Below are 26223 nucleotides of genomic sequence, written 5' to 3' on the forward strand. Positions count from 1 at the left end.
AAGCTCAGAAGGCTAAATGAATACTATCCCCAATCCTTGCCACCCCAGTCTTAATCAGAGGTGGAAGAGCGGTCTCAGAACTGTTTGTGTCAGTTGGCCATTTAAGTTTAATAGTAAAAGACTGGTTAATGATAACAATGCATCGTAAAACCTTCAGAAGGAAAGGAGAGTGTTTTGTGGACCATCTTTTTTTTGTGTGTGTGGCAGTTTTAAGTTATTAGTTTTTAAAATCAGTACTTTTTAATGGAAACAACTTGACCAAAAGTCTGTCACAGAATTTTGAGACCCATTAAAACAAAAGTTTAATGAGGGAAAAAAAAAAAAAAGAAAGAGGGGAAGAGGATGTCAGATCTGTAAACGTGAATGAATCTGATCATGGTTGTACTGTTAGTGATGGATGATGAGAGCGCGGGGTGGAGCAAGAAGCAGAGTGGTGGCGGGCATGTTTTTGGACACGTCCTGCTTGTATCGTTGAGGAATCTGGGTGTATTGATGGGGAGTTCCAGCAGGTACCTGGGAAGACCAGCTTGGATCTTAGGAGCTTTAGGAGATGTGAGGTGTGAGTCTAAAGGTACAGACTGGGAGTTGTGCTGTTATGCCCAGATTTTAATATCTCCCCCAAAAAACCAGAGATTACCTGGGAGACTGAATCACGCATGCAAAAGCCAAGGGCTTTATTACGAATTTAGGCCCGGCCAGCCTAAACTCGGGCTCACAGACTTTAACAACACACTGGATCCACCTGGAGTGAGCCCCGAACATGGCGGGGCAGGGCCTTTTATCAGTTTGGGAAGGGGGTGTTACAGGAAACTGTGACACAGGTACAGGGGTCCAATCATTATAGCATCACATAACCAATTACAGAGCGGACCCAGAACCCTTACGTAGGGTGGGACTAGTCTTAACCTTGATCTTTAGGCCCGCCTTCAGAAATGTTAATGGTGTTAGCTGGCCTTCAAGGTCAGAGGGGAAACCCGGAATCAGACTTGCATCCTTACAGTCCCAGGGGAAGGGATGTGAAGGGGGTAACCGCACAGAGATTTAAGGCCAGGGTGAGGAAATGGAGAGGAAAGGAAGGAGGAGGTCCCCAGAAGGAGAGCCAGGGTAGCAGCAGGCATGTTAGGAAAGCATGAAGTCCTAAACGCTCAGTTGAGACGGAGATAAAGAGAAGTAGGGTCAGTTGCAGCAGGATGATTAATGTGACAAGAATTGAGAAAAGTCCTTGGATTTGCAGTTTGTAAGTCTTTGGTGACTTCCCCCTCTCCCCTCATTGGTGGCTTTTGATAAAACAACTTTAAGAGGAGGTTGTAGTAATAGCAGATTGGTAAGGGAATCAAGAAGTGAAGAGAGAGGGCTACATGGGAACTTCAAGGGCTGAAGGGGGAAAAGTCTTGAAGAATTGTTTTATTTGGGGGGGAAACCAGTAACTTGGTAAGCTACTATAGATCTTTGCTTGAAGTCGATAAAATTCGAAAAAAGCACCTTCCATTAAGCAAGAGTAGTTGAGTCTTTGAGTTTTGTCACCTATCCGTTCATTTGCAAAAATGTTCTTTAAGGACTTTGTTTTTAAATTTAACAGCCCTGGGAGATAGCGGTGCTGAGAATAGTCTGCCAGTACTATATGTGGTACCAATGCTGGTAATAGTAATGACCATTTATCAGTTGATTGGTTGTGTAGTTTTTCCTTAGTGCTGAGGGAGATTTAGCCTTAATTACAGCAAACACGTATGGTGTATACTCTGTTCCAGGCACTATTCTGAGCATTTTATATAAATTAACTGCTTTGATCCTTAAAGTAGCTCTATGGAACCACTTTTATTATCTTCACGTATAGATGAGAAAAACTGGGTCCCGTGGAGGGGAGGTAGCTTTTCAAGGCTGTCGCATGGCCCGTAAATCACACAGCTCTGGTACCAACCCAGGCAGCCTGGCTCCAGACCATTCTCCCGACCGCTGGGCAGTGCTACCCTGTTTGCACATAACAGGATTGCAGGATCGAGCCTGGCTTAATGAAACGGTATTGTAGATTGTTACCGATGGGGTTTTGGAGTGATGGTGGGGGGTCCAGAGCTGGCAGCCAAGAATTCTTGAGGTCGTCTTTGGTGCAAAAAGGTGATTTTATTAAAAGCATGGGGACAGGACCTGAGGGCAGAAAGAAGTACCTATACGTGTGAGGAGTGACTGGTTTTTGGAATGGGGTGGGGGGAGATAAAGTCCAGAGGGACTTCCTAAAGGGATTTTCATATGCTAAAGACTCACGGTTGGTTGGACGCCTAGCTATTGTCAAGCTTAGGTTGTTTTTCCCTCTAGCGAAGCATTAACATTAAAACCGAAGGGAGTTCCTGGACTTTAGGCTCTTGATGGAACTGCCTTTTTCTTGTAAACTGGTGAAGACTCTTAGCAGTTAAAGTGTTTGATTTTTGTCTTCTTCCTGTTTTGGGGTAGCCAGGAGCTCCTGAGGAATATTACACACTTCCCACCTGGGGGAGTGGAGGGTGTGAGCTTGTGCTTGGCCCTCCTTTTGCCTTGTGGTCCTTCATCATTACTACGGAAAGGCCAGCTGTGTCAGCCTCTCCGGTTCAGAGGAGAAAACTTGGAGCAAAGGCAAGAAGTCCAGGACTCTGGGCGAACCCCACCACCTCGGGATCCCGGCTTTTCTAGGGGCTTTTCTACAGCCATTTGTTACGTCCTCAGAGTGTTCTCCTATGTAATAGGTGATTTGAAATGCATTTAAATTTTAAGTCCACTAATGAATAAAACAGACCTTTGCGAAATATCTTAATTTGAGCTAGTCAGAACTCTTCAAAATTGGGGTATGGCAGCATTTTTCATGAATTTTGTTTTCAGTTTACTGAGATGTTGGGTAATTTCGTTTAAATTCTATTAAAGAAATTCAAAGCTGCCACCTCCTTAGATGTCTGTATCCTTGTAAATCACCCAAAATTCTCATTTGCTTTTGCTTCCAGAGAAAATACCAAGGAAAAGGACAAGACAGAAGGCGCTGCAGAAGAAACGGAGGAGAGGGAGCAGGCCACACCCCGCGGGCGGAAGACAGCGAACAGTCAGGGCCGCCGAAAGGGCCGGATCACCAGGTCCATGACGAACGAAGCGGCAGCCGCCAGCGCTGCTGCCGCCGCGGCCACTGAGGAGCCCCCGCCGCCTCTGCCACCGCCACCAGAGCCCAGTGAGTAGAGTGAAGGGGCCATAATTTTGTTTGGGATTCTGTTCCAGTGCTCTGGTAGGGCAGGAGGGTCCTCTGATCCAGGATCTAAAAATACTCTGAAATTCTGGCCTTTGAACTTTTGTTTTAGTTTTTATTTTAATCCTCAGGTACTCCTCCTGACAAAGGACGCTCCTTAATCCCCATCACAAGTTTCACCCATATCCCCACCCACCTCTCCTCTGGTAACCTTCAGTCTGTTTCTTGGTTTCCCTCTTTTTTTTTTTTTCCCTCTTGCTATTTTGTTTTGTTTCTTAAATTCCACAGATGAGTGAAATTGTATGATATTTGTCTTTCTCTGGTTATTTCACTTAGCATTATACTCTTGCTCCATATTGTTGCAAATGGCAAGATTTCATTCTTTTTTATCGCTGAATAATATCCTCTCGTGTATATATCATTGAGTAATATTTGATTGATGAACGGATAGTTCATCAATGGATGGACACTTGGGCTGCTTCTATATCTTGGCTATCATAAATAATGCTGCATGTATACCTTCGAATTAGTCTTTTTGTATTCTTTGGGTAAGAGATTCCTGGGTCGTAAGTTAGTTCTATTTTTAACTTTTTGAGGAGCCCCCATACTGTTTCACAGAGGCTGCTCCAGTTTGCATTCCCACCAACGGTGCATGAGGGGTTCCCTTTTCTTCACATCCTCACCAGCACTTGTTTTTTGTGTTTTTGATTTTAGCCACTTTGACAGGTGTGAGACCATCTCATTGTAGTTTTGCTTGCCTTTCCCTGAATGGTGCGTGATGTTGAGCATCTTTTCATGCGTCTGTTGGCCATCTGGATGTCTTTGGAGAAATGTCTGTTCATGTCTTCTGCCCATTTTTAAATCAGATTATTTGTTTTTTGGGTGTTGAATTTTACAAGATCTTAATATATTTTGGATAGTAACCCTTTATCAGCTATGTTGTATGCAGATCTCTTCTCCCATTCCCACAGGCTACCTTTTAGTTTTGTTGATAAGTTTCCTTCACTGTGCAGCAGCTTTTTATTTTGTTGTAGTCCCAATAGTCTATTTTTGCTTTTGTTTCCCTTGCCTCAGGGGATCTATCTAGAAAAAAGTTGCTATGTCCCATGTCAGAAATTACTGCCTGTGTTCTTTTCTAGGAATTTTATGGTTTCAGGTCTTACATTTAGGTCTTTAATCCACTTTAAATGTATTTTTGTATATGGTGTAAGAGAGTGGTCCAGTTTCATTCTTTTTCATGTTGCTTGCTGTTCAGTGTTCCCAACACCATGGTTTGAAGAGACTTCTCCCTTTTGGATATTCTTTCCTGCTTTGTCAAAGATTAGTTGACCATATATTTGTGCACTTATTTTTGAGCTTTCTGTTCTGTTCCATTGATCTGTGTGTCTGTTTTTGTGCCAGTACCATGCTATTGTGCTTGCTAGAACTTTGTAATGTAACTTCGAGTCTGAAATTGTGATTTCTCCAACTTAGCTTTCCTTTATCAAGATTACTTTGGCTATTTGGGGTCTTTTTTGGTTCCATACAGATTTTAGGATTATTTGTTCTAGTTCTGAGAATTTTCTGTATTTTGATAGGGATTGCATTGAATGGGTAGATTGCTTTGGGTAGCGTAGACATTTTAACAGTATATGTTCTTCCAATCCGTGAGCATGGAATGTCTTTCCATTTCTTTGTTTTTTCTTGAATTTCTTCGAATTTCTTTTATCAGTGTAATATAGATTTCAGAGTACAGGTTTTTTGTTTTGTTTTTTTTTTTACCTCTTTGGCTAAATTTATTCTTAGGTAATGTAATATTTTTGGTGCAGTTGAAAATGGGATTTTTTTTCTTATTTCCTCTTTCTGCTGTTCCATTATTGATGTACAGAAATGCAACAGATTTCTGTACATTGATTTTTGTGTACTGAGACTTTACTGAATTTATCAGTTCTAGCAGTCTTTATAGTTTATAGTATTGTATCATCTGCAAATAGTGAAAGTGTTATTTTTTCATGGCCTATAATTTCTTAAACTTTAATATCAAGGTCTTTTGGAAAAGACCCCCCCCCACGCCCCCCAATCTTGCTCTCTTAACACAATAGTTTTTCTTTTCACTTGGTTGTAACCTTAGCTGCATGCCCCTTTTTCTGATGTGTTAACTTGGTGTATATTATAAATGTTTTCTAGTTAAAAAATTTTTTTTTTAATGTTTTTATTATTGAGACAGAGAGAAACAGAGAAAGAGTGGGGAGGGTCAGAGCGAGAGGGAGACACAGAATCTGAGGCAGGCTCTAGGCTCTGAGCTAGCTGTCAGCACAGAGCCTGATGCAGGGCTTGAACCCACGAACCACTAGATCATGACCTGAGCCAAAGTCGGCCGCTTAACCGACTGAGCCACCCAGGCGCCCCAAATATTTTCTAGTTTCTAAGCGATCTTCATTTTTACTTTTTGATGGCTGTGAAATGTTGGCATTGTGTTCTTTGAGGCACACATTGTGTTGAACCATTCCCTTTGCTGTATGATTAGGCTGCCCCCATTCCAAACCCCCCACCCCCCGCTCCTGCCCCACCACCTTTAGACTAATATAGATAAGACTGTAGGGAAAAAAACAAATCTTGATTCACATAACTTTTTTTTTCTGTTAAAAAAATTTTTTTTAATAGGAATATATTATTAGACAAGGGAATACTGGGTCTAAGAGTCCAAGCAGTTTTCTCTCTCTAACTGAGTATTGTCTCATTAGTTTATAAAGGGAGTCTGTTAATGATGTGTAGTATCAGTGGTTCAGTGGTACCACTTTTACCATAATGTGAGGCAGGAAAGAAACCAGGTTCTGGGGATGGTAAGAAATACCATGGGAGATACCTAGACAAGCACATGGGGGCAGGTCAGGATGGACCTTGTTTAAATGACATGCTGCTTTGCTTACAAAGTGGGATCTTACAGAGGTTCTTAAATAGAAGCATGCTGTAATTAGATTGGCATTTTAGAAAGTGAACTGGTGACCCTTGTGGAGGTCAGGTTGGAGAGAGTAAGGCCTTGGAGGCCCAGGGACCAACCAGAGGGTGTCATTCTGCATAAGCACTGACCCAGGCAACAGGAGGGTGGATCCAGATTAGAACTGACATACATCCATGGATGTTAGTAGTAAATGGGAGGAGAGAGTAAAAAATTGGTCTGAAGGGACGGGTAATAATTTGAGTGACTGGGTGGATGTTAGTACTATTGTATTGAGAGGGGCCATGTAGCAAGAGCTCATTTCATGCATGATATAGTCTTTATTTCCTTTCTGAAGTAAAAGAGAAAGTGTTCAGTCCGTGATCCTTCTGTGTTTACTAGATGCCAGGCACTGAGAATGGACAGAAGGGCCTCTGGGAGTGAGGAGCAGATGTGGGTTCAGAGAACAGGAGAGAACTGGACAGGAAGGGGGAGAGTTCTTTCTTCTTTGACACTTCAGGAGAGGAGGGACTGAGCTCTGGTATGTGTGCAGGCACCGGGTGAGGTGGGACTTCTTAGAGAATACACTAATGATGTTCAGACATGAAGACAGGGATGGAGCTTCAAAGAACATTGCGAAAGATCCCAACACTGAGAGGTTTTGAATATTTATTCCTGTTTAGAATGGTGGGGGACAGGCTGCTACCATCTTGTTTTCATAGGTGACTTCACCTTATGCTTCAAACAGGCTTTATGTCAGATAAATAGGTCGGGGCCATATGATCTGTGAGTGAAGGATTGATCTTAGTATTTCTCTGCTTTATTCGGTTCTCTATATTTATTTCAGTTTCCACAGAACCTGTAGAAACCTCTCGATGGACAGAAGAAGAAATGGAAGTTGCTAAAAAAGGTAAATGATAGTACTTTAGATCCTTTTTTTGGTTTGGGTTTGGTTTGTTTTTTTAGGGTTATTTGTAATAAGTCAGAGGGGCCCAGTATTTTTTTAATTGCAAAAAGAAGAAAGTTCTTCTAGAGTGGTAAATGGAATTCAGAAGTAGACTTGAGTTCTTTAGGATGGTAAGGTGCCCTGCCGTACCTTGTGTAAGAGGCCTACTTTGGAGGGATTGAAGATTCTCTACACAGTTTTGTTTTATTTAGGTTTTAAAATATTTTTTTAAGGTTTATTTTTGAGAGAAAGAGACAGAATGTGACTGGGGGAGGGGCAGAGAAAGAGGGAGACACTGAATTTGAATTGGGCACCAGGCTCTGAGCTGTCATCACAGATCCCGATGCAGGGCTCGAATCCATGAACCTTGAGATCATGACCTGAGCCGAAGTCAGATGCTTAACCAACTGAGCCACCCACGTGCCCCTGTATGGTTTTATTTTGAATGTTATTTCATTAGAGAGCTAGTGGGCTATTTTCATTTTCCAGAATAGTTGTGATTAAATGCTGTTTAAGTTGTTTTGGAGGGTATTTTAATATAAAGAGTTTATATTTTCTATTATCTAGAAGTTGGATTTAATAGTTTTTTTAGTTTGTATTTGGTAAGGCATTTGGTTATAAACTAGTGAGAAATTGCACCATGATTCAAAGGAGAGGGCATGAACTTTGGAGCAAGACAAAGGTTTGAATTTTGTCTCTGCCACTAATCCCTGTGTGGCCCTGATTTTACTCTACAACATTATGAATTTTGTATTTTTTCTGTTGTTGCTTATTAATACAGTGTAATTTAAAACTGAAGTACAGTTTCTAATAGGATAAATAATTGGTTAATAAATAAAAATAGTTTGTTTTAAATAAAATAATTTTGAGAAAGATTAGCTAACTTTTGGGGGGGATTATGTTTTTACCTTAAAGTTCCAAAGAGAAATTATTGTAAATGGGTTGACCTTTTAGTGACACATTTCAGATTTACTTTCTATGTAATAGGTAATGAATGATACATTTAGGAATTCTGTAAACCACCTTTACCAAATATATAGCAGTTTAAAGTTTTTTGTGTTCAAAATATTTTTATTTGAAGTTTGTTTGCCATGATTAGCAAAAGTGTGATTTGTCATGATTACATGTAAAAGATTCACATTTAAAGGATTCACATTTGTTCTCATCTGATCATTAGAGTGTCATAGTGGAGGGGCGCCTGGGCGGCTCAGTCAGTTAAGCCGTCTGACTTCAGCTCAGGTCATGGTCTCAGGCTGTGAGTTTGAGCCTCACGTCAGGCTCTGTGCTGACAGCTCAGAGCCTGGAGCCTGCTTTGGATTCTGTGTCTCCCCCTATCTCTGTCCCTCCCCTGCTTGTACTCTCTCAGAAATAAATAAAACATTTAAAAAAATTTACAAAAGTCCTAGTGGAATAAATAGGTGTTAGTTCTATCACAGAGCCGCCATCTTCAGGTAGATGCGCCTCCATGAGACTGTTTAGCCTCCATTCAGCTCTCTCTGTTCATGTATCAGGTGGGATTTGTAAGTGATCATCCAATTGTCATTAGTAAAGAAGCTACTTGAGAAACTTATGTCTGCCCATAAATTGTTAAATTTGTACTGGAAATTCCTGTTTGGGTCCACCTGTATCTAATGTGTATCCCTGTCTGTGTAGCTTCCCTGTGTATGTGTGCATTTATATATGCACATTCCTTGCAGATAGGTATGTGTACGTATTGATATAATTTGATTAAAAAGTGTGAGATTGCATTGGTTTCTGTGATGCATTGTATTATAACAGGCTTTTTACTTATTTTTGTTTACTTAAACATTTTTTAAATGTTTGTTTATTTTTGAGAGAGAGAGGTAGAGCATGAGCAGGGGGAGTGGCAGAGAGAGAGGGAGATGCAGACTACAGGCTCTGAGCTGTCAGCACAGAGCCCAACACAGGGCTTGAACCCAAGAACTGAGATCATGACTGGAGCCGAAGTCAGACACCTAACTGACTGAGCCACCCAGGCGTCCCTACAACAGGCTTAAAAAACAAACAAACACAACTTTTTTTTTTTTGAGGGTGTTTCTTGATTATGAATGGATTGAAGGCAGGCTAATTATAAATATAGTCATACAGGTCTTTATTTGTGTTATTTATATGATAATTTTTGATATACTGCCTCCAAAGATTTAGAAGTACCTCATCAGTCAGTTTACAAGTGTTGGTGTTGTTACTCTGTGTTCAACATTGTGGTAGCTCTCTGGGGGACGCATAGCAAGGAGAGGTTAAGCCCTCCCATTCACGAGCATGTTGAAAATTTGGGGGGCCAAATAGAGCTGTCCGCGCATTGTGAGTCAGTACGTATTTAAGTAAGTACTGAAATATATCAATGAATAATTGAAAACATACTTTTAGTGCTAAGGATTGTGAATATCATGATTAGATTGATTTTATTATTTCTCTTGTTTCCTTCATCAGGTGACTGTTTAGTTCATCTTTGGTCTGTTTTTTTAAAATACAGGTCTTGTGGAACATGGTCGTAACTGGGCAGCAATTGCCAAAATGGTGGGAACTAAAAGTGAAGCGCAATGTAAAAACTTCTATTTTAACTATAAAAGGCGACACAACCTGGACAACCTTTTGCAACAGCATAAACAGAAAGTGAGTGTATCAGAATCTCTTTAAATTTTGTTTCCATTTTGCTTTGCTTTGTCTCCAAGCATAAAATATTGATTCAGAGAGAAACTTTTTGCATCTTGTATTTTTATTTATTGCATTTACCTGGAAAAGGATATGCTAGTTTCTCGGCACAAGTTGACAAATTGTTTACTGTCCAAGGAGCGAAATTTGTGTTAGAAGTAATGGCAGTTCAGTTCTTTTGAATTCCCATAATGGGATTTGTAAAATAGAAATACTCTGGAGTTTGAATTGAAAAGTTTAGTTGGAGTTCTGTTGGCCCTGTTGAAAGAATTGATTTGGTGTATTAAAACCATCCCAGAGAGAGTCCCAGAGATGAATACTAAAAACCGGAAAGTATAAATTATTGAAAATTCCTTAATGAGGAAGTTCCAGTGTTCTCATACTCCACAGAGCTCTTTGAGGATTCCATGAGGTCAGACTGTTTTTGTAAAAATATTAAGATGGTACTTACTTTTCCCCACGTGCTAAATTTGCACAGACAGTGTCAGAGTTGTTGGGACGGAGAACGCCGGTGCCTTCGCAGCAAACACAGGCACCGATCACGGCAGGACACTGCTCTGCTAAATACTTCCCATTCTCTTCCTGTCCAGCATTCGCAGTTTCAAAACAAATATGCCAGTTTCACTTGTCCTTGGTGAAGCAGTCCAGATGAGCTCTACTAAGTCTTGACCCTTGAGTACGTGTGTGGGGGTGGAAGGGAGGCGTGTTATGTGCAGCCCTTCTGTTCTGCCCCGAAGGGCCCTCTTCTGTCCTGTGAAAGCACCTCGAGGTTGTTTGAGGCCCAAGCTGGACTAGCTCCCTTTGTTTTATGGGGTGTCAGTTTCAGTGGGAAATCCGTAGTTGGCAGTTTCTTGAAAATAGGTGACTGACTGTCAAAGAAAGCAAACAGTAGTATTTGCTGCCCCTTTTAAATTTTGAACTTTCAAGCCAAAGTTAGAAATTTGTATCCCTCCCCATGAGTTTACCATCTTCCTAGTACTCAAAGACTCTCCTGATGAGATTAGTGGTATTAGTGATATTTCGACAGACGGTGAAACGTATCCAGATTTGAAAAAATTCTCTGTAAATCCTTGTTTTCCAAGTGACCAATTTGTGATGTTGCAATGGATATCATGTACGGATAAAAGATTTATAAAGTATTTTCTAATACACTAAAATTCAAGGTAGATGAATGGGTTTTAATAGAGTACAAAAAATTTATTAATATGGTTTCAGGTTTCACATCATAGGTATCCTTTAAGAGGTGACTGACTACATGCCGAATTTTGGTACAGTATCAAAGAATAATATCCATGGTTGTCTGAAAAGATGTTCAATACACGTCTCTTTCCAACTGCATTTCTCTGTGAGGCCAGATGTTCTCATATGTGTTTCAACGAAAACAGTATTATGTCTGCAGATTAGGTTGCATGTAGAAGCACACTTGAGAATTGCGATGCTCTCAAGGCAGACATTGAAAGAATTTCCAAAAACAATAAAAAAATACTTTTTCACAAAATGATTCTTTTGTTTTGGAATGTGCTTATTTTTATTAAAAATGTTTTTTTGGTTGACCGTAATATGTTTATTATTATCTTAAAATGAAGTCATATTTATTTTCTTAAAAAATATCTTTTTGAGTTTATTTTGAGAGAGAGGGAAAGCACACATGTGAGCGAGGTGGGGTGGTGGGGGTGGCCGACAAAATTCCAAGCAGACTTCCTGTGCTGGATCACAAAGCCAGATGTGGGGCTTGAACCCACCAGTTGTGGGAGATCACGACCTGAATGGAAATCACGGGTCAGATACGTAATTGACTGAGCCACCCAGGCACCCCAGATTCATAAATACTTTAAATGTTTTTCTGTTTTAGCGTCAAATTCAGTAAATGTCATTATATGTGGCTCATGAATAGATCCCCGTAAGGGTCGGGAGTGAGGGACAGGGAGCGCTTAGACTGAGTTCTAATCAGGCCATCAGTTGATTAGGTGAGGCCTATCCCATCCACAGTGTGGAGGGTCATCTGCTTTACTCAGAAGCCCACCAATTGAGTTGTTAATCTCACTGAACACACACCTGCATAGAAGCATCCAGAGTAAATGGATGTATCTGGGATGCTGGGGCCCAGCCACGTTGACACAAAATTATCCATCACAGATGTCGATAAAACTTCTTACTCTAATCATTTAAATTACAAGTGAAATGATAGGACAGCAGGCTTCCATTTTAGAGTGTTTTACCATTTTTAAAAATTTCAAGAAAACATGACAAAATGCCTAGTATCTGTTAAAACAAAGTGGACGATATATAGGTGTTGTATTCCGTAGGTTTGAATTACTGCATTAAAAAGTAATGAGTGCTATCATATGGTGAAGAAAATACTCGGAGAAGCAGGGGATTTTTGCATGGTATTGGAGGAATGTTATATGGCGGTAAAATGTTGCTCTCTGTCCATTCGTAGAAGTACCAAAAGATGGGTGAAAAAAAAAAGAATGGGTGGATATCAGCAAAGGAGGAATATCCCCTCCACACTGGAAAAATCCACGGAGTAGCTATTATCTAATGCCTAAAAATATTGCAGCATTCATGCAGTTTTTTAAAAAGTATAGCCAGAGGGTACGTGTATACACACTCCGCGCGCCCCCCCGCCATCTTCTTGATCTCTTTAGCTCTTTAGTCAGTGGACGGTTGGGCTCTTCCCATATTTTGGCTCTTGTCCGTAGCGCTGCTGTAAATATTAGGGTCCATGTGCCCCTTTGTATCAGCATTTTTGTGTCCTTTGGATAAATACCCGGTAGTGCAATTGCTGGGTCATAGGGTTGTTCTATTTTTAATTTTTATAGGAACCTCCATACTGTTTTTCAGAGTGGCTGCACCAGTTTGCATTCCCACCAGCGTACAAAAGGGTTCCTCTTTCTCTGAATCCTTGCCAAAGTGATGAATTTTTTCAGCCTCAGACTTTCACCCAGTTCTATGACTCTGATCTTGGGAAATGATTTTTTTTCTCTTGACTAAGTTAATGCTTTAGGTTGGATCCTACTAATGTATTCATATGTAAACCAAAAATGAGAAAAAATAAAAACAGAATAATAATATTGGTAATTTTAACAGCTGAGGTAGCAATAATTTCTTTTCCTCTGTGAGGACTGTCCCTGGGAGACGCCTACAACCGAAGTACGCTGAAGTCCGGGGTTTGGAAGGGCGTGCTTTCCCAAGAGGCGCCAGGCCTGGGGTCCTCGGTCTGCAAAGACAGGAGACCTTAAGTTCATAGTTAGCAATGTCAGAGTGTAAATATGATAAATGGCTAATGTCGCACACCGAACTATGTACACGTTTACTCTTACAGATACATGATGCCAGTAGAAGAATGAGCAATTTTACGTAAATACATGGTGTACAGAAGGGAAAATCCTGTTTAAAAAAAAGGAAATTTGTCTTCATTAATAGTGAAAGAAATTTAGTAACACTCGTGATCATTGGCAGCACCAGTGATCAGATGTTGTGTATGAAATCACAGATTTCTTAATGTCCCTGAAGGGGGGTTATTACAGCATCATTAACAATACTGGAACTTAAAAATGGCCTTAATACCTTAAAACAGAATTTTAAATATTTATTGGTATAGAGTTTTTATGGAATCATTAATAAATACAATAATTTTGTATAATGTAGACAGGTATGTTCAGTTCATGATTATAGTAGGTTAAAAAGGTAGGACATATAAGCACATTGGGTCATCCTGGTTTTATTTCCTCTATACATATGTACGCAGGTAGAAAAGACAGGAAATTATCAGCATGCTTAGACTCCCTTGCTGGTTGAATTATGAGCACTTATTATCTTTAACATAAATCTGGGTCTTCATATTCCAATGAATATGTTATTTTGATTAGGAAAAATTATATGTTTTTATTAGAAAAATACATTATTTGGAGAGGAAGAATAGCAGGAGTTTTGTCATTTTTAGTTCTTTGTACATGTATGGTGGTGAGTTGTTTGAAAAATTATCCAAATGTAACTTTTGATCAGTTTGATGAAAGTGATCTATCTACACAAAAAGGCCAGTTAGTGGTTCACTGCAGGTACCCTCACATTAACCAGAACGGGTGTCAAACACGCAGCTTTCTTGTCCGGTGTGTGTGTGTGTCCACGTTCTCTGTTATTTCAGACATGAAAAGGTTTTTTTTCCTCTTATTTAAATCATAAATTAGTATTTTTTTTTAATGTTTATTTTGAGAGAGTGAGAGCAAGAGAGGGTGTGATTGGGGGAAGGACAGAGAGAGAGAGAAAGAGAATTCCAAGCAGGCTCTGTGCTGTCAGGGCAGAGCCTGACGTGGGGCTCAATCCCATGAACCTGAGATCACGGTTCAGATCACTGAGCTGAAATCACGAGTTGGAAGCTTAACCAACCGAGCCACCCAGGAACCCCTGATTTTATATTCTTTTACTCCTTAGACTTCACGAAAGCCTCGTGAAGAGCGAGATGTGTCTCAATGTGAAAGTGTGGCTTCCACTGTTTCTGCTCAGGAGGATGAAGATATTGAAGCTTCTAATGAAGAAGAAAATCCAGAAGACAGTGAAGGTATCTTAAAGTCTTAAATTTAGTTGTGACTGCTGCTAGCCAAATCTGTCATTGTTACCTTAGTCATTTGACTATTTAAGAATTGCTTCCTTAAGGAAAAAGTGTTATCAGTGTTTTCATGGCATAGAAACCTTGAACTTGAGCACAATGTATGTATTCAATCAACAAGTACTTAAGTGTAGCACCCGAGATGGTCCAGTCGCTGCAACCAAGGATCTTCAAAACGGGAGTCCGTCATCTAGAAGGTGTTTGTGCATCTGTCTCATTGCCATGTTTATTTGTCCACTCCCTCTTTGTCGCATTGAGTTTGATTTACTTCAGTTATTACAAAGACTTACTTACATATGTCATATTTATGCTGTCGTGTAAGAAGAATTAATGACCCTAGTAGAAAAGAATGTCAACCCAAGAAACTTAGGAAATAAAATCTTTTTTGTGACTTGAAAAAATTAATGACCACTTCCTGAAAAAGTAAATATTTTCTTGGGTTTTTGCTAAAGGAAACAAAGGTCCTAATTTTTTTCAGTTTACATTACTATTAAAGTTTCTGTAGATTTCTTTTGTGAATTGACTGCTCTGATGTGGGGATTTTCAGTGATTTTCATAGCTCTCTATAAGTAATAACGTTCATATTTTGTATATGCAAATATTTTTCCCATCTCAGTTACTTTTTGTTTTGATTTTAAATTATCAGAATTTAAATTTAGTATGTAATCAGAGCTGTTTCAATATGTTCCTTAGTAGGCACTCATGTTAAGCTTAGGAAGTTCTATACCTTCCAGGAGTCTTAGAAATACTAAATTGTATTTTATTGTTTTCTACAAGTTGTTGGCTTTTATTTTTAAAAATTTTTTAAAGTTTATTTATTTATTTTGAGAGGGAGATAGAATCCCAAGCAAGCTCTGCACTGTCCTCACAGAGCCCGAACTTCTAAATTATGAGATCATGACCTGAGTGCCCCTGTTGTTGGCTTTTATTTATTTAAAAAAAAATTTTTTTTAGCATTTGTTTATTTTTGAGAGAGAGAATATGCGTGAGCAGGGGATAGGCAGAGAGAGGGAGACACAGAATCTGAAGCAGGCTCCAGGCTCTGAGCTGTCTGTGCAGAGCCTGATGCAGGGCTCCAACTCAACGATCTTTGTGAGCTGAACTAAGTCAGATACATAACCAACTGAGACACCCAGGCGCCCCTGTTGTTGGCTTTTAAATTGACGGTTTGTTTTGACTGTGTGCTTTGAATAATAAATAGCTCATTTGTGGAAAATGAGAATCCTGTAGCGAGCTCACTCTGGGGGGAGCGGAACAGAGTGTAGACCGTGGGTGTCAGGAAGGTGTGTTTATAGTACTTCTGAAGAGATCTGCAGGGCTTTTCATTTTTACAGGTTTGTTGCCAGTAGTATTCTATGGGTTGTAAATGTACATGGAGCCTGTATTAACCCACCTGGGCTGTCACAGACTGAGTGGCTTAAACGTTTAACAGAAATTTATTTTTTCATGGTCCTGGAGGTTGAAGTCCAAGATCAAAGTGCAAACCGGATTGGTTTCTAGTGAACCTTTCTTCCTGGCTTGCTTTGTCCTCACATGACCTTCACGCGGTGCACACGTGCTCTTGGTATCTTTCTTCTTGTACAGATACCACCTTGATGGCCTCATTTAAGCTTAATTGTGTCCTTAGAAGCATTGTCTCCAAATATGAGCTCACTGGGGGTAGGGCTTCAACATGGCAAGCCTGGGGGACATAATCCAGTCGATCCCAAAGCCCAAACCTGATTATCATAAATATGGTTATTTCAGAGCAGAGAACCCTGTCGGTACATGGGCTAACAGATGTTCAGAAACTGAGCACCAAAAAGTGACTTTTTTCCTTCTGTTTTCTTCCTATTACTTTGTCTTGGTGTGAAGTTCTTTTCGGATTGTCACATTAGGTTATTAAGATTATGAAATAAGGTCACAAATAAGGTCATTAAGGTAATTAAGGTTACGTGAGGCATAAAAATGTCTGATCAGGTGTGGTGGGTGTTGGTGTTGTTGTGACCCCTAGACTAGTTTCTCACGAATAGGAAATGAACTCACCCCTAGAATTGTGTGATCTCCATTTCCTGTTGCCTGAACTTGAAGCTATCAAGGAAAAGACAGTACGACGCAGTTTGCCAGGCCTGCGATTTCATGCTTATTGTCACTGTTGATGACAGGGCTCCGCCCCTCTCACGTCCGTGGGGGATTGCAGGCAGCACGTGAGCAGACTGCGACTGTGTGCGGCGGCGGCGCACACCTTCGACTGTATGAGTCTCTGACGATTAGAGGAGGTGGAGCAAAAATATGAAAACTTGATCAAATTTTGGGTTTATGCTTGTTCTTTTCTGCTAAGTTGTTCTTTAAGGGAAAATAAAAAAGACGCTCATTTAGCTGGTGCTGGTGAAGCACCCTGCCTTGGAAACCCTCCTCCTGTGACGTGGAGGAAGGAAATCCTCGAAGAAGGGCTTAGGGCCGACAGGTGATGTCTGCTGCACAGATACGGCTTCTGTTGTGAAGACAAATGATTTGTTAGCTTGCCCTTGGGTTTGAGGTTTTCCACTGAGTGGGAATGAAATGAAGTAAGGCCTTTTTGTTAGCCTTTCAACAGTTTGGTAGCATCTTTCATTAACAGTAATTGCTACCTTATATTTAGACCTTATTAAGTGGGAGGTTCTGTCCTGAGCTTCTGTCTGTATTTTGTTTTGATTTTGTGTTTGTGTCTGTGACTTGAACTCCCATGTGAATTCCAGGCTCATCTGACTGCCTACTTAACGTTGCCCTTTGGATGCCCAAAAGCCAGTTTAACGTCCAGAACACACTTTTGATTCCCCACCACTGTTGGCCTCTTTTCCCTCCAGTCTTTCCCTGGGCCAACAGTTGATGCTCTCCCGCCCCACTTGTGGCTCGCCACTGGATATTATCCACTTTTTCGTAGAGGCACTGTTGAGAATCTCATCCCCTCTGCCTACCCTTATTGCTGCTGCTCTGGTTCTGAGCCACGGCCCATGTTCTCTGAGAGCCTCCCCTTACACCGCCCCCCCCCCCCCCCCCCCCACCATGGGTCTGTTTGCTGCTCTTTGTCCCATTATGTTTCCGTGCCTTCACACCACACCCTGGATGGACCTTCTAAAGTGTCGATCCGACCGTGTTGCTCCTCTTCCAAATCCTGTGATACTTTCACCTCTCATTCAGAAGCCTAGGACTTGGGCAGGGACTGGCCCTTACACCTCTGTGACCGTTTTGCAAACCACTTTTCTGCTTACTCACTATGTTCTTTGTTGTCAATTGAGCTATCATTGACCCATAATACTAGTTTCAGATGTCCAAACTAATCATTCAGCATTTGTATTTATTGAGAAACGATCACAGTAAGTCTTAACATCCGTCACCTCACATAGTTACAGTTTTTTGTGTGTGTTGGGAATTTTTAAGATCTACTTTCTTAGCAACTTTCAAATGTACAGTATAGTGTCACTAGCTATAGTCGCCATGCTGTGCATTCCATTTCCAGGACTGACTTCATCTTATAACTGAGCGTGGGAACGTTTTGGCTAAATTCATTCATTTCTCTCTGATGCCTCTGTTAACTGTAAGTCTGTTCTATGCTTCATGGTTTTCTTTGTTTTGTTTTTTAAGATTCTACTTCCAAGTGAAATCGTTCAGTGTTTGTCCTTCTCTGTCCGGACTTATCTCACTTAGCGTTAAGCCCTCAGGGGCCATCTGAGTTGTTGCAAATGGCAGGCATTCTTTTTTATGTATTTTTTTTTTTACGACTGAATAATACTCTGTTTGTACGTGTCTGTGTCTACCTACACCCCACACCTTCTTTATCCATTCATCCACTGATGGACACTTAGATTGTTTCAAGGTCTTGGCTCTTGTGAATAATGCTGCGATCAATGTGGGGGTGCATTTATCTTTTCAAATTAGTGTTTGTATTTTTTTCAGATAAATACCCAGAAGAGGAATGGCTGAACCATATGGTGGTTCTATTTTTAATTTTTGGAGGAACCTCCATACTCTTTTTCATACTAATTTATATTCCCACCACCAGTGCACAAGGGCTCCCTTTTCTCCATGACCTCACCAACAGTGGTTATTTCTTCCCCTTTCTGATTATAACCCTCCGACAGTGGGAGGTGATTGCTCCCTCTGTTCTAACCAGGTTGTCCTCGTTGCTGTTCTGGAGCAAAGCAACCTCCCACTTGGGGGGTTCTGCAGGTGCTAATCCCTCTACCTCTTCCCCAGGCTGTCCTTGGTTCATTCTGTCATTTCCGTCGGGCTCTGCTGAGAGGTCACCTTTCCTCTGTGATACCCCCTGCCTCACTGGTTCCTCGGTTTTCTTACTCCCTGCACTAGACTGTCAGCTCCTCTAGAGTCCCGTTTGGTTTTTTCACTGCTCTGTCTCCAGTGCACCCTGCACAGTAGGTGTTTCGTACCTAGCGGAATGAATGAGAGGATGCATTTGTAGGCTTTTAAAATACTGTGTTATGCTTTAAAAGTATCGTTTCCTGTGTGGTCGTTTAAGTATTGTTTTCTGTGTAAATGCTGTATCTGTAGCTGCAGAGTTTCCTGTTTTGCTTTAAGACGTTTCTACACACTCCTGAGGTTCTACAGATCTTGTCCTACATGATCTTCTGGAATTTGTAAAGCCCTTTATTCCTTTCAGAATTATTTCTGTGTGTAAAGTAAGGTAGGGTCCACGTCTGTCTTCCAGACAAAGAGACAGTTCCGAGGGAGCTAGTTTATTAAATAATCCTCCTTTACCCAGTGATTTGAAATGTCACCTTTGATATCTACTTGAGGATCTATTCCTAGACATTGTCTTCTGTACTGCTGGCTTATTTTGTGTATCACTCTGGCAGTTGCAAACATGTGATACATCGGCTTTGTGGTAAGTTTGAATATCTGGAGAGGCAGGCCTTTCACTGTAATGCTTTTCATACTTTTCTGAGATTTTTTTTCAGGGACTTGTTCTTTGTATGAACTCTAAATTAGTTTATGCAGTGTAAGAAACCTTTTTTGGGGCTTGTGGATGGCTCAGGTGGTTAAGTGTCTGGCCTTGGCTCAGGTCATGATCTCACGGTTCGTAGGTTCGAGCCCCATGTCAGGCTCTGCTGACAACTCAGAGCCTGGAGCCTGCTTCAGATTCTGTGTCCAATCTCTCTGCCCCTCCCCCACTTGTGCTCTGTATCTGCCTCTCAAAAATGAATAAACATTAAGAAAGTTTTTTTAATTAAAAATCTTTATTACCAGCCTTGGGATTCTCATTGGGGGGATATATATTAATTTTGGGGGCGATTTAAATTTTTGTTTCTTGTCTGTTTTAAGAAAACCTAAAACTGAATGCTGCAGTAAACATATCTGTACGCTGTTCATAATAGTGGCAAATTGGAAGTGGCCCGAGGGTCCAGTAATAGAGGAAAAGGGAAGTCCATTTAGGACGTGTTCGCAATCATTCAGTCACTTTATCCGTCAGCAGATATTTGAGTCTCGTGTGCTAGGCGCAGTGCTTGTCCCTAAGCCTTAAGCCATAAGCAGAATAGAGGAGCCCTGCCCTCACGGAGGGAAGGGCAATGCCAAGGGCAAATGCATGAGTGAGTTTTGGTAAGATTCAGGTTCTAAGCAGCTCACTGACATTGTGGTAGAGAATGGTCTGAGGTGGAAGATTGGAGTGGTTTCTGGACTGGAGCAGCAGTTGTGAGGTTGAATAGAGGTGGGTAGCTTCAGAGATCTTTTAATTTTTTTTTCTTTTTGAGAGAGAGAGCTAACGTGTGAGTGAGCAGAAGGGGGGGGGCGGAGAGAGAAAGAGAATATATCCCAAGCAGGTTCTGACATTGTGGACCAGATACGGGACTCAATCCCACAACCCTAGGATCATGACCTTAACTGAAATCAAGAGGCGGACGCTCAACCGACTGAGCCACCCAGTCGCCCCTATAAGTGATCTTTTTAGAAAATCTGTGATGCTTGTCTACACAGAACATGGGGAGCAGTGAGAGAAAGGATTAAAAGATTACTTGTAGGTTTCTGGCTTAATTAGGTAGTAGACAGAAAAGAATGGGATTTTTGTGTGTTGAGTCCAAATCTAGTGTAGGAAGTACTGAATTTGTGATTCCTTTGAAATATCTAGGTAAAGATATCAGAGATCAAAACTGCAGTTATAAAATGAAACAGACGATGTTGGGGAAAGACCAGGGTTACAGCACTGAATTAAAAGCCTGTGTAATATTACTCTAGAGCTTCGTTGTCCCGTGTGGTAGCCACTAGATAACCTGTGGCTACTGAGCTCTTGAAATGTGGCTGGTCCGAGTTGAGATGTGCTAAAAATGAAAAATATAATCAGATTTTGAAGACTTAATACCAAAAAAGGTAAAAATCTTATTACTAGTTTTCTATATTGATTATGTGTTAAAAAGATAATATTTTAGGCATATTGGGTTAAGTGAAATACATTATGTAAAGGTAATTGATCTTTTTACTTTTTTACCATGGCGACTGGAAAAATTAAAATGGCAGATGTAACTCACGTTATGTTCCTGTTGGATGATGCCGTTCTAGAACAGACTATCAGGCCTCCTGGGTAAAAAGAAAAACACAGAAGCGGGCTGGTAGAAATAAGCCGAAATGTGACCATTTCTGGGAGTGAATTTTTTGGTTTAGCTTTGTTTTTTCATCTTTATTCATTTTTCAGATTTCATGTAAATGGTTTCTCAATATTAAAAAACTTTTACTCTTTGAGTTTCCGAAGGTGAAGACGGTTTGATCTCTCCCTTTCATGCTCTATGAACACTTGGGCTTCCCAGTGGCTGGCATACTTTGGTGAGGTCATGCAAGGAGTATCACTCGTCCTAAACCCACCTTGAAGCATGGCTTCTGCCACCCCCTGAAGCTCGTCCATTATCAGATTTTTATGCTGTATCATTATCTTTAAGGTGCTGAAAATAGTTCTGATACAGAAAGTGCTCCTTCTCCTTCACCAGTTGAAGCTGTCAAGCCCGGTGAAGATAGCACTGAAAATGCGCCTTCCCGAGGGAACACGGAACCTGTGGCCGAGCTCGGGTCCGCCTGCGAACCTGTGCCCGGCGCATCGCCCTCCTCCACAGCACCAACCACAAAACCTGTCGAAAATGAAAGCGCGGAGGCCCAGGCGAATGACAGCATCACCGTCGAGGCAGCAGAGCCGATGGACGTTGAACATCAGGAGCACAGTGCTGAAGTGACTTCAGTTCTTGACCTCCCCACGACGACCAGAGCAGACCCTGCAGATGTTGACATGAGGGTGGCCGAAAACAACCCATCTAACGTCGAAGGGGATACCAAAGAGAGAGACCTGGAGAGAGCCGGTGAGAAGCCCGAGCCTGGAGATGAAGACTTGGTGGTGGCCCAGCAAATAGGGGCCCAGAGGCCCGAGCCCCAGTCAGACAATGACTCCAGTGCCACCTGCAGTGCCGATGAAGATGTGGATGGAGAGCCCGAGAGGCAGAGGTGAGACTCTACTACTGTCCTGTTCTTTGCTCTGTCGGATGCTGAGTCACACAACGGTGCTGGCCATGATTATTCTTGTATAAACCTTGGCAAGTTCAAGGTGGTCTCTCTGCCCTTAGTACCGGGTATGATGCTCTTCGTCTGTTTAAATAACCAAGGACAATTTGGTGCTCATAATTTTCAAATGAACAAGATGATACTCTTTTCCTACATTGGTTACATGCATCCCATCCGTGCAGAGAAGGGAGCCTTCTTTAACAGAGCTTGTGAACCAAACCACAGATGACTGCCGTTCCTGGTGTGGGAAGCGGTACGATGAGGTGGTGAAGGCAAGAGGCCGTGGCTTGTTTCTGCTCAGCCCGCACTGCCTCCACGCAAGGCCTGCTGTCCCTCCCTGTGTACTGGCGGGTAGCATATGGCGGGAGGAGACACGTGCGAAATGTTCTGAAAACATTTTAGAAGGCATGACTTAAATACAAGCTTGGGGTAGCTATCATGATCCCTTTTTATATCTGTTACAGTTCTAGATTATCCATATTTATAATTGAACATATGCATGATATACATTAATATAGAACTATTTTCAGTCACTAAATTAGTGATATAAAAGTATTATATCTTTATGGTTTTAATGAGTTACAGTGAAAAGATAGGTATTTTATAGGAATAGGTATTGATTTACTTAGTATGTCTACTTTTCTTGAAATTTCCTTTTCCTTGAAAGAAATAGAATCCCCTAGAATCCCAGTAGAATGTTTGATTGGTACAAATTCTAGAAATGAATTAGACTAAAACATCGTTTAATCAGAAATCCAGTTCAACTCTTTCTTTTCTTTTCTTCTCTCCTTCTTTTTAAAAAGAAAGGCAAATAAGCCACTCAGCTGAGCACCAAATTCTGTTCATCTAGGATGTGGATTTTCTTGTGTTTTTCACTCTTGGTTTTAGTAACTACAGGACAGTGGTAATCTTAGAGGAACACCCTAAGAGATGAAATTCAGAAATTCCTATGGTGGTCTTTGAATATCACTCTAAAGTCTACATCACTTCCAAACTGTCAAATAACGCTTCCAATTTTCTACATCTTTAATACCATCTTTATTCTTTATAAATAATGTTGTTTTCTTTTATACGTGTTTTTTTGGTCAACTTACGCTTTTTAAAATCTTCATCTTCCCCCAGTAACATTGGGAAGTATGATCAAGCCTGAAAGGTGTGGGGTGTGGCACTGGTGTATGATTTTCCCCGGTCATATGGTGGATGTCCTACACTCCAGTGGCGGTCATGGACCTGAGTAAAGCAGGAGGCTGTGGGGAGGAAGGGACTGTGGGGAACAGAGGACACGTGCTGTTTGAAAAGGCAAGTGCGTGTTGTTGGTGTGCAGGAACGCTGCTTCCGTGCTGCCATTTCTTCCCGTTGCTCATGAGAAGCCAGGAGTCTGGAATCTTGGGTCAAAGTTTCAGTTTTTAAAATGGGCGTGGGCAGTTGTCTTAAAACATTCTGTGACAGAGGACTAGTTTGTAATCTGTGTTAGTGGTGGATTGGGACCTACAGAATTCCATTTTAGGAGGGAATTTGGTCAAACTGCTTGGTTAGATGCAGATGATTAAATTCAGGTAAATTTCAATCTATAAATCAATATTAGTTTCTTTATTTAGAAGATTAGCATTACAGATTCCCTTTTTTCCTTACTCTTTAATTATCTTCTGAGGTTCACATGTGTGTACATGCGTGCATACCTATGTATTAACTACTTAGAAGGAAGTATGATTGTACATTTAAAGTCTTAAGAATATATTAATTGATCATTTTTTTTATTGCCAATTGCAGAATGTTTCCTATGGACTCGAAGCCTTCATTGTTAACCCCCCCTGGATCTATACTGGTCTCCTCCCCAGTGAAACCAAACCCACTGGACCTGCCGCAGCTTCAGCACAGAGCCGCTGTTATCCCCCCCATGGTGAGTTTCCAAAGCAAGGAAGAGAAATTGAGAAACAAAGACCTTTAGAGACACTTCTTCTCTTTCTTAACCAGTACTTGACTTTTTAAAGAATTGTGGGGTGAAAAGCACACAACATAAAATGTACCATCATCACTGGTTTTAAGTTGTGAAATAGATCTCCATCCAGAACTTTTCATCTTGCAGAAGTGAAACTCTCATCCTGTTAAACAGTAACCCCCCCACCTGCCCCCGCTCATGACCCCCACCCTTCTACTTTCTGTCACTGTGAACTTAGCTACTTAGAAGAAAGCTCATATAAGTGGACTTATACAGTACTTGTCTTTTATTGAGACAGAAACAGAGCATGAGTAGGGGAGGGGCAGAGGGAGGGAGACACAGAGTCGGAAGCAGGGTCCAGGCTCTGAGCTGTCAGCACTGACTGACCACGCAGGCACCCCAGTATTTGTCTTTTTATGACTGGCTTGTTTCATTTAGCATAAAGACCTTAAAGTTAATACAGGTAATAATATGTCATAATCTCTTTCCTTTTTAATACTGATAATCTCCCGTTGTATGTCCATATCACATTGTGTTTATCCAGTCATCTGGCGCTTTACTGCTTGTTCAAATGGAGTCATTGTCATAGTTGATCGAAATGGTCATTTCCATTTCAGGAAAATAAAACCCAAACAACCAAAGAAATATAATCCTCTTCATAAATGTTAGCAAACTTCGCTTTTGTTTTGTTGTATAAAACAGCGGTATAATAAACATATAACTAGATTTTGAATGTTAAGAATGAATTACAAAGATTATGGCTAACTTCCGTATACATTTCCAAGTTTAGTTTTATTTACAAATGTAAATAAATAATTGAATACTTGAATAATCTTTATAAGCTTGACTCTGTTTTGACGCTGAATTCTGGACTTGGGTAGTGCTCTTTTACCTAGTAATATTTTAGCTCTTGCTTTTTTCAGGGGATATAAATTTTTTTCCCATCTTGTATGATAATTTTAAAAAGTTAAGTGTGTGCTTATGATAGACTCACAAAAAATCATTAAGCATTTACTCATTCATTGATTTACTCAAATGGACATTTATTGAGTGTCCAGTTCAAAATAACATTGTTGGGGACCTGGGTGGCTCAGTCGGTTAAGCGTCTGACTTCAGCTCAGGTCATGATCTCATGGTTCATGGGTTCGAGCCCTGTGTCAGGATCTGTGCTGACCATTTGCTCAGAGCCTGGAGCCTGCTTCGGATTCTGTGTCTCCCTCTCTCTGTGACCAGTCTCCCGCTCATGCTGTGTGTGTGTGTGTGTGTGTGTCTCAAAGATAAATGTTAAAAAAAAAACAATAACATTGTTAATACTATATGGAATATTTATATATCATAATCTTTGACTTCAAAAAAATTAGAGATTGGTCTTGATAATAAGACATAAAAATATAATAAAAATTAAGATGAATTATTAAAATGTGATGCTCTGTTAGAAAATACAGTATAGATATTTCTGAAGGAGAGCTTCCTTCTTAATGAGACATTTAAAGACTCCACATAGGAAGTAATATTTTGTGGGTAGGGAGGTGGCTCAGTGGGTTGAGCATCTGCCTCTTGATTCTTGGCTCAGGTCATGATCTCTGGGTTGTGGGATCTAGCCCTGCATCAGGCTCTGCGCTGGGCATGGGGCCTGCTTGGGATTCTCTCTCTCCCTTTGCTCCTCTCTCGTGCTTACATGCTCCTTCTCTCTCTAAAATAAATAAATAAGTAAAAATAGAGTGCATCTTGCCAAATAACCAGCATCACTAACCGGGACATTCGTGGAACAATTGCTGTACTTGAAGAATAAACATTTAAAAAAAGGAAATAAAGCAATTCATTAGGCTTTATAGCAAAAGGAGGAAGAGTCATATTTATATATAAGCCAAAGGACAAAGGCAAGTAAATTATGTGCGTGTTTTGGCGTCCGTGAAGAATTCTTTTTATAATAGCAGAAATAACTGTGGAAGTCTTTATTTAGATAATTGTTTCTAAAAAAGTCACATCTCTATTTTTCCTTGGAAGTTTTTGTATTCATGAAGTAATTGCCTGTATTAAGGGCTGTTTATTTAGTATTGAACTGAATATGTTCGGTTCATTCCTTCATGAAGTGAGAGAGACAGAAAATAAACAAGGACAACCTATATTACTGCAGATTCTGCTATTGTAAGTGCTGTCTGTGTCCTCTGAAAGAAAGAAATGGGGCTGCAGGAGGAAGGAAGGTGGGGAAGAAGTTCCTGAGGTGTACTGGGTGGGAAGGGAAGGCCTGTCTGAAGAAGTAACCTTTAACAGCAGCCCTGATATGTTAACGAATCAGTTGTGGGGGGAGAAGTTGATTAGTCCAGGATGTCTGCCAGGTTTCTGGCTTAAGCTGTTAAGGTCCCATTTTCTAAGATGGAGGTCACTAAAGGGAGGCATTGAATTTAGGAAAAGAAAAGTTTCTATT

At 40.8% G+C, this 26223-nt stretch overlaps 1 protein-coding gene across 14 annotated transcripts in view; it reads left to right on the forward strand.

Moving 5' to 3' along the window:
* Positions 1–26223, forward strand: part of NCOR1 (nuclear receptor corepressor 1) — a 159439-nt gene that overhangs the window by 89672 nt on the left and 43544 nt on the right. For 12 of the 14 annotated variants that reach the window (XM_029928085.1, XM_029928086.1, XM_029928096.1 and 9 more), the window contains 6 exons: positions 2967–3184; positions 6964–7026; positions 9557–9696; positions 14170–14296; positions 21247–21799; positions 23627–23756. In XM_029928085.1, coding sequence (XP_029783945.1) covers positions 2967–3184; positions 6964–7026; positions 9557–9696; positions 14170–14296; positions 21247–21799; positions 23627–23756 — 1231 coding nt within the window. The remainder of the gene's footprint in view (positions 1–2966; positions 3185–6963; positions 7027–9556; positions 9697–14169; positions 14297–21246; positions 21800–23626; positions 23757–26223) is intronic. The other 2 variants (XM_029928091.1, XM_029928097.1) reach the window with 1 other exon arrangement.

Source organism: Suricata suricatta, chromosome 17, assembly GCF_006229205.1.
Source record: "Suricata suricatta isolate VVHF042 chromosome 17, meerkat_22Aug2017_6uvM2_HiC, whole genome shotgun sequence".
Classification (NCBI taxonomy): domain Eukaryota; kingdom Metazoa; phylum Chordata; class Mammalia; order Carnivora; family Herpestidae; genus Suricata; species Suricata suricatta.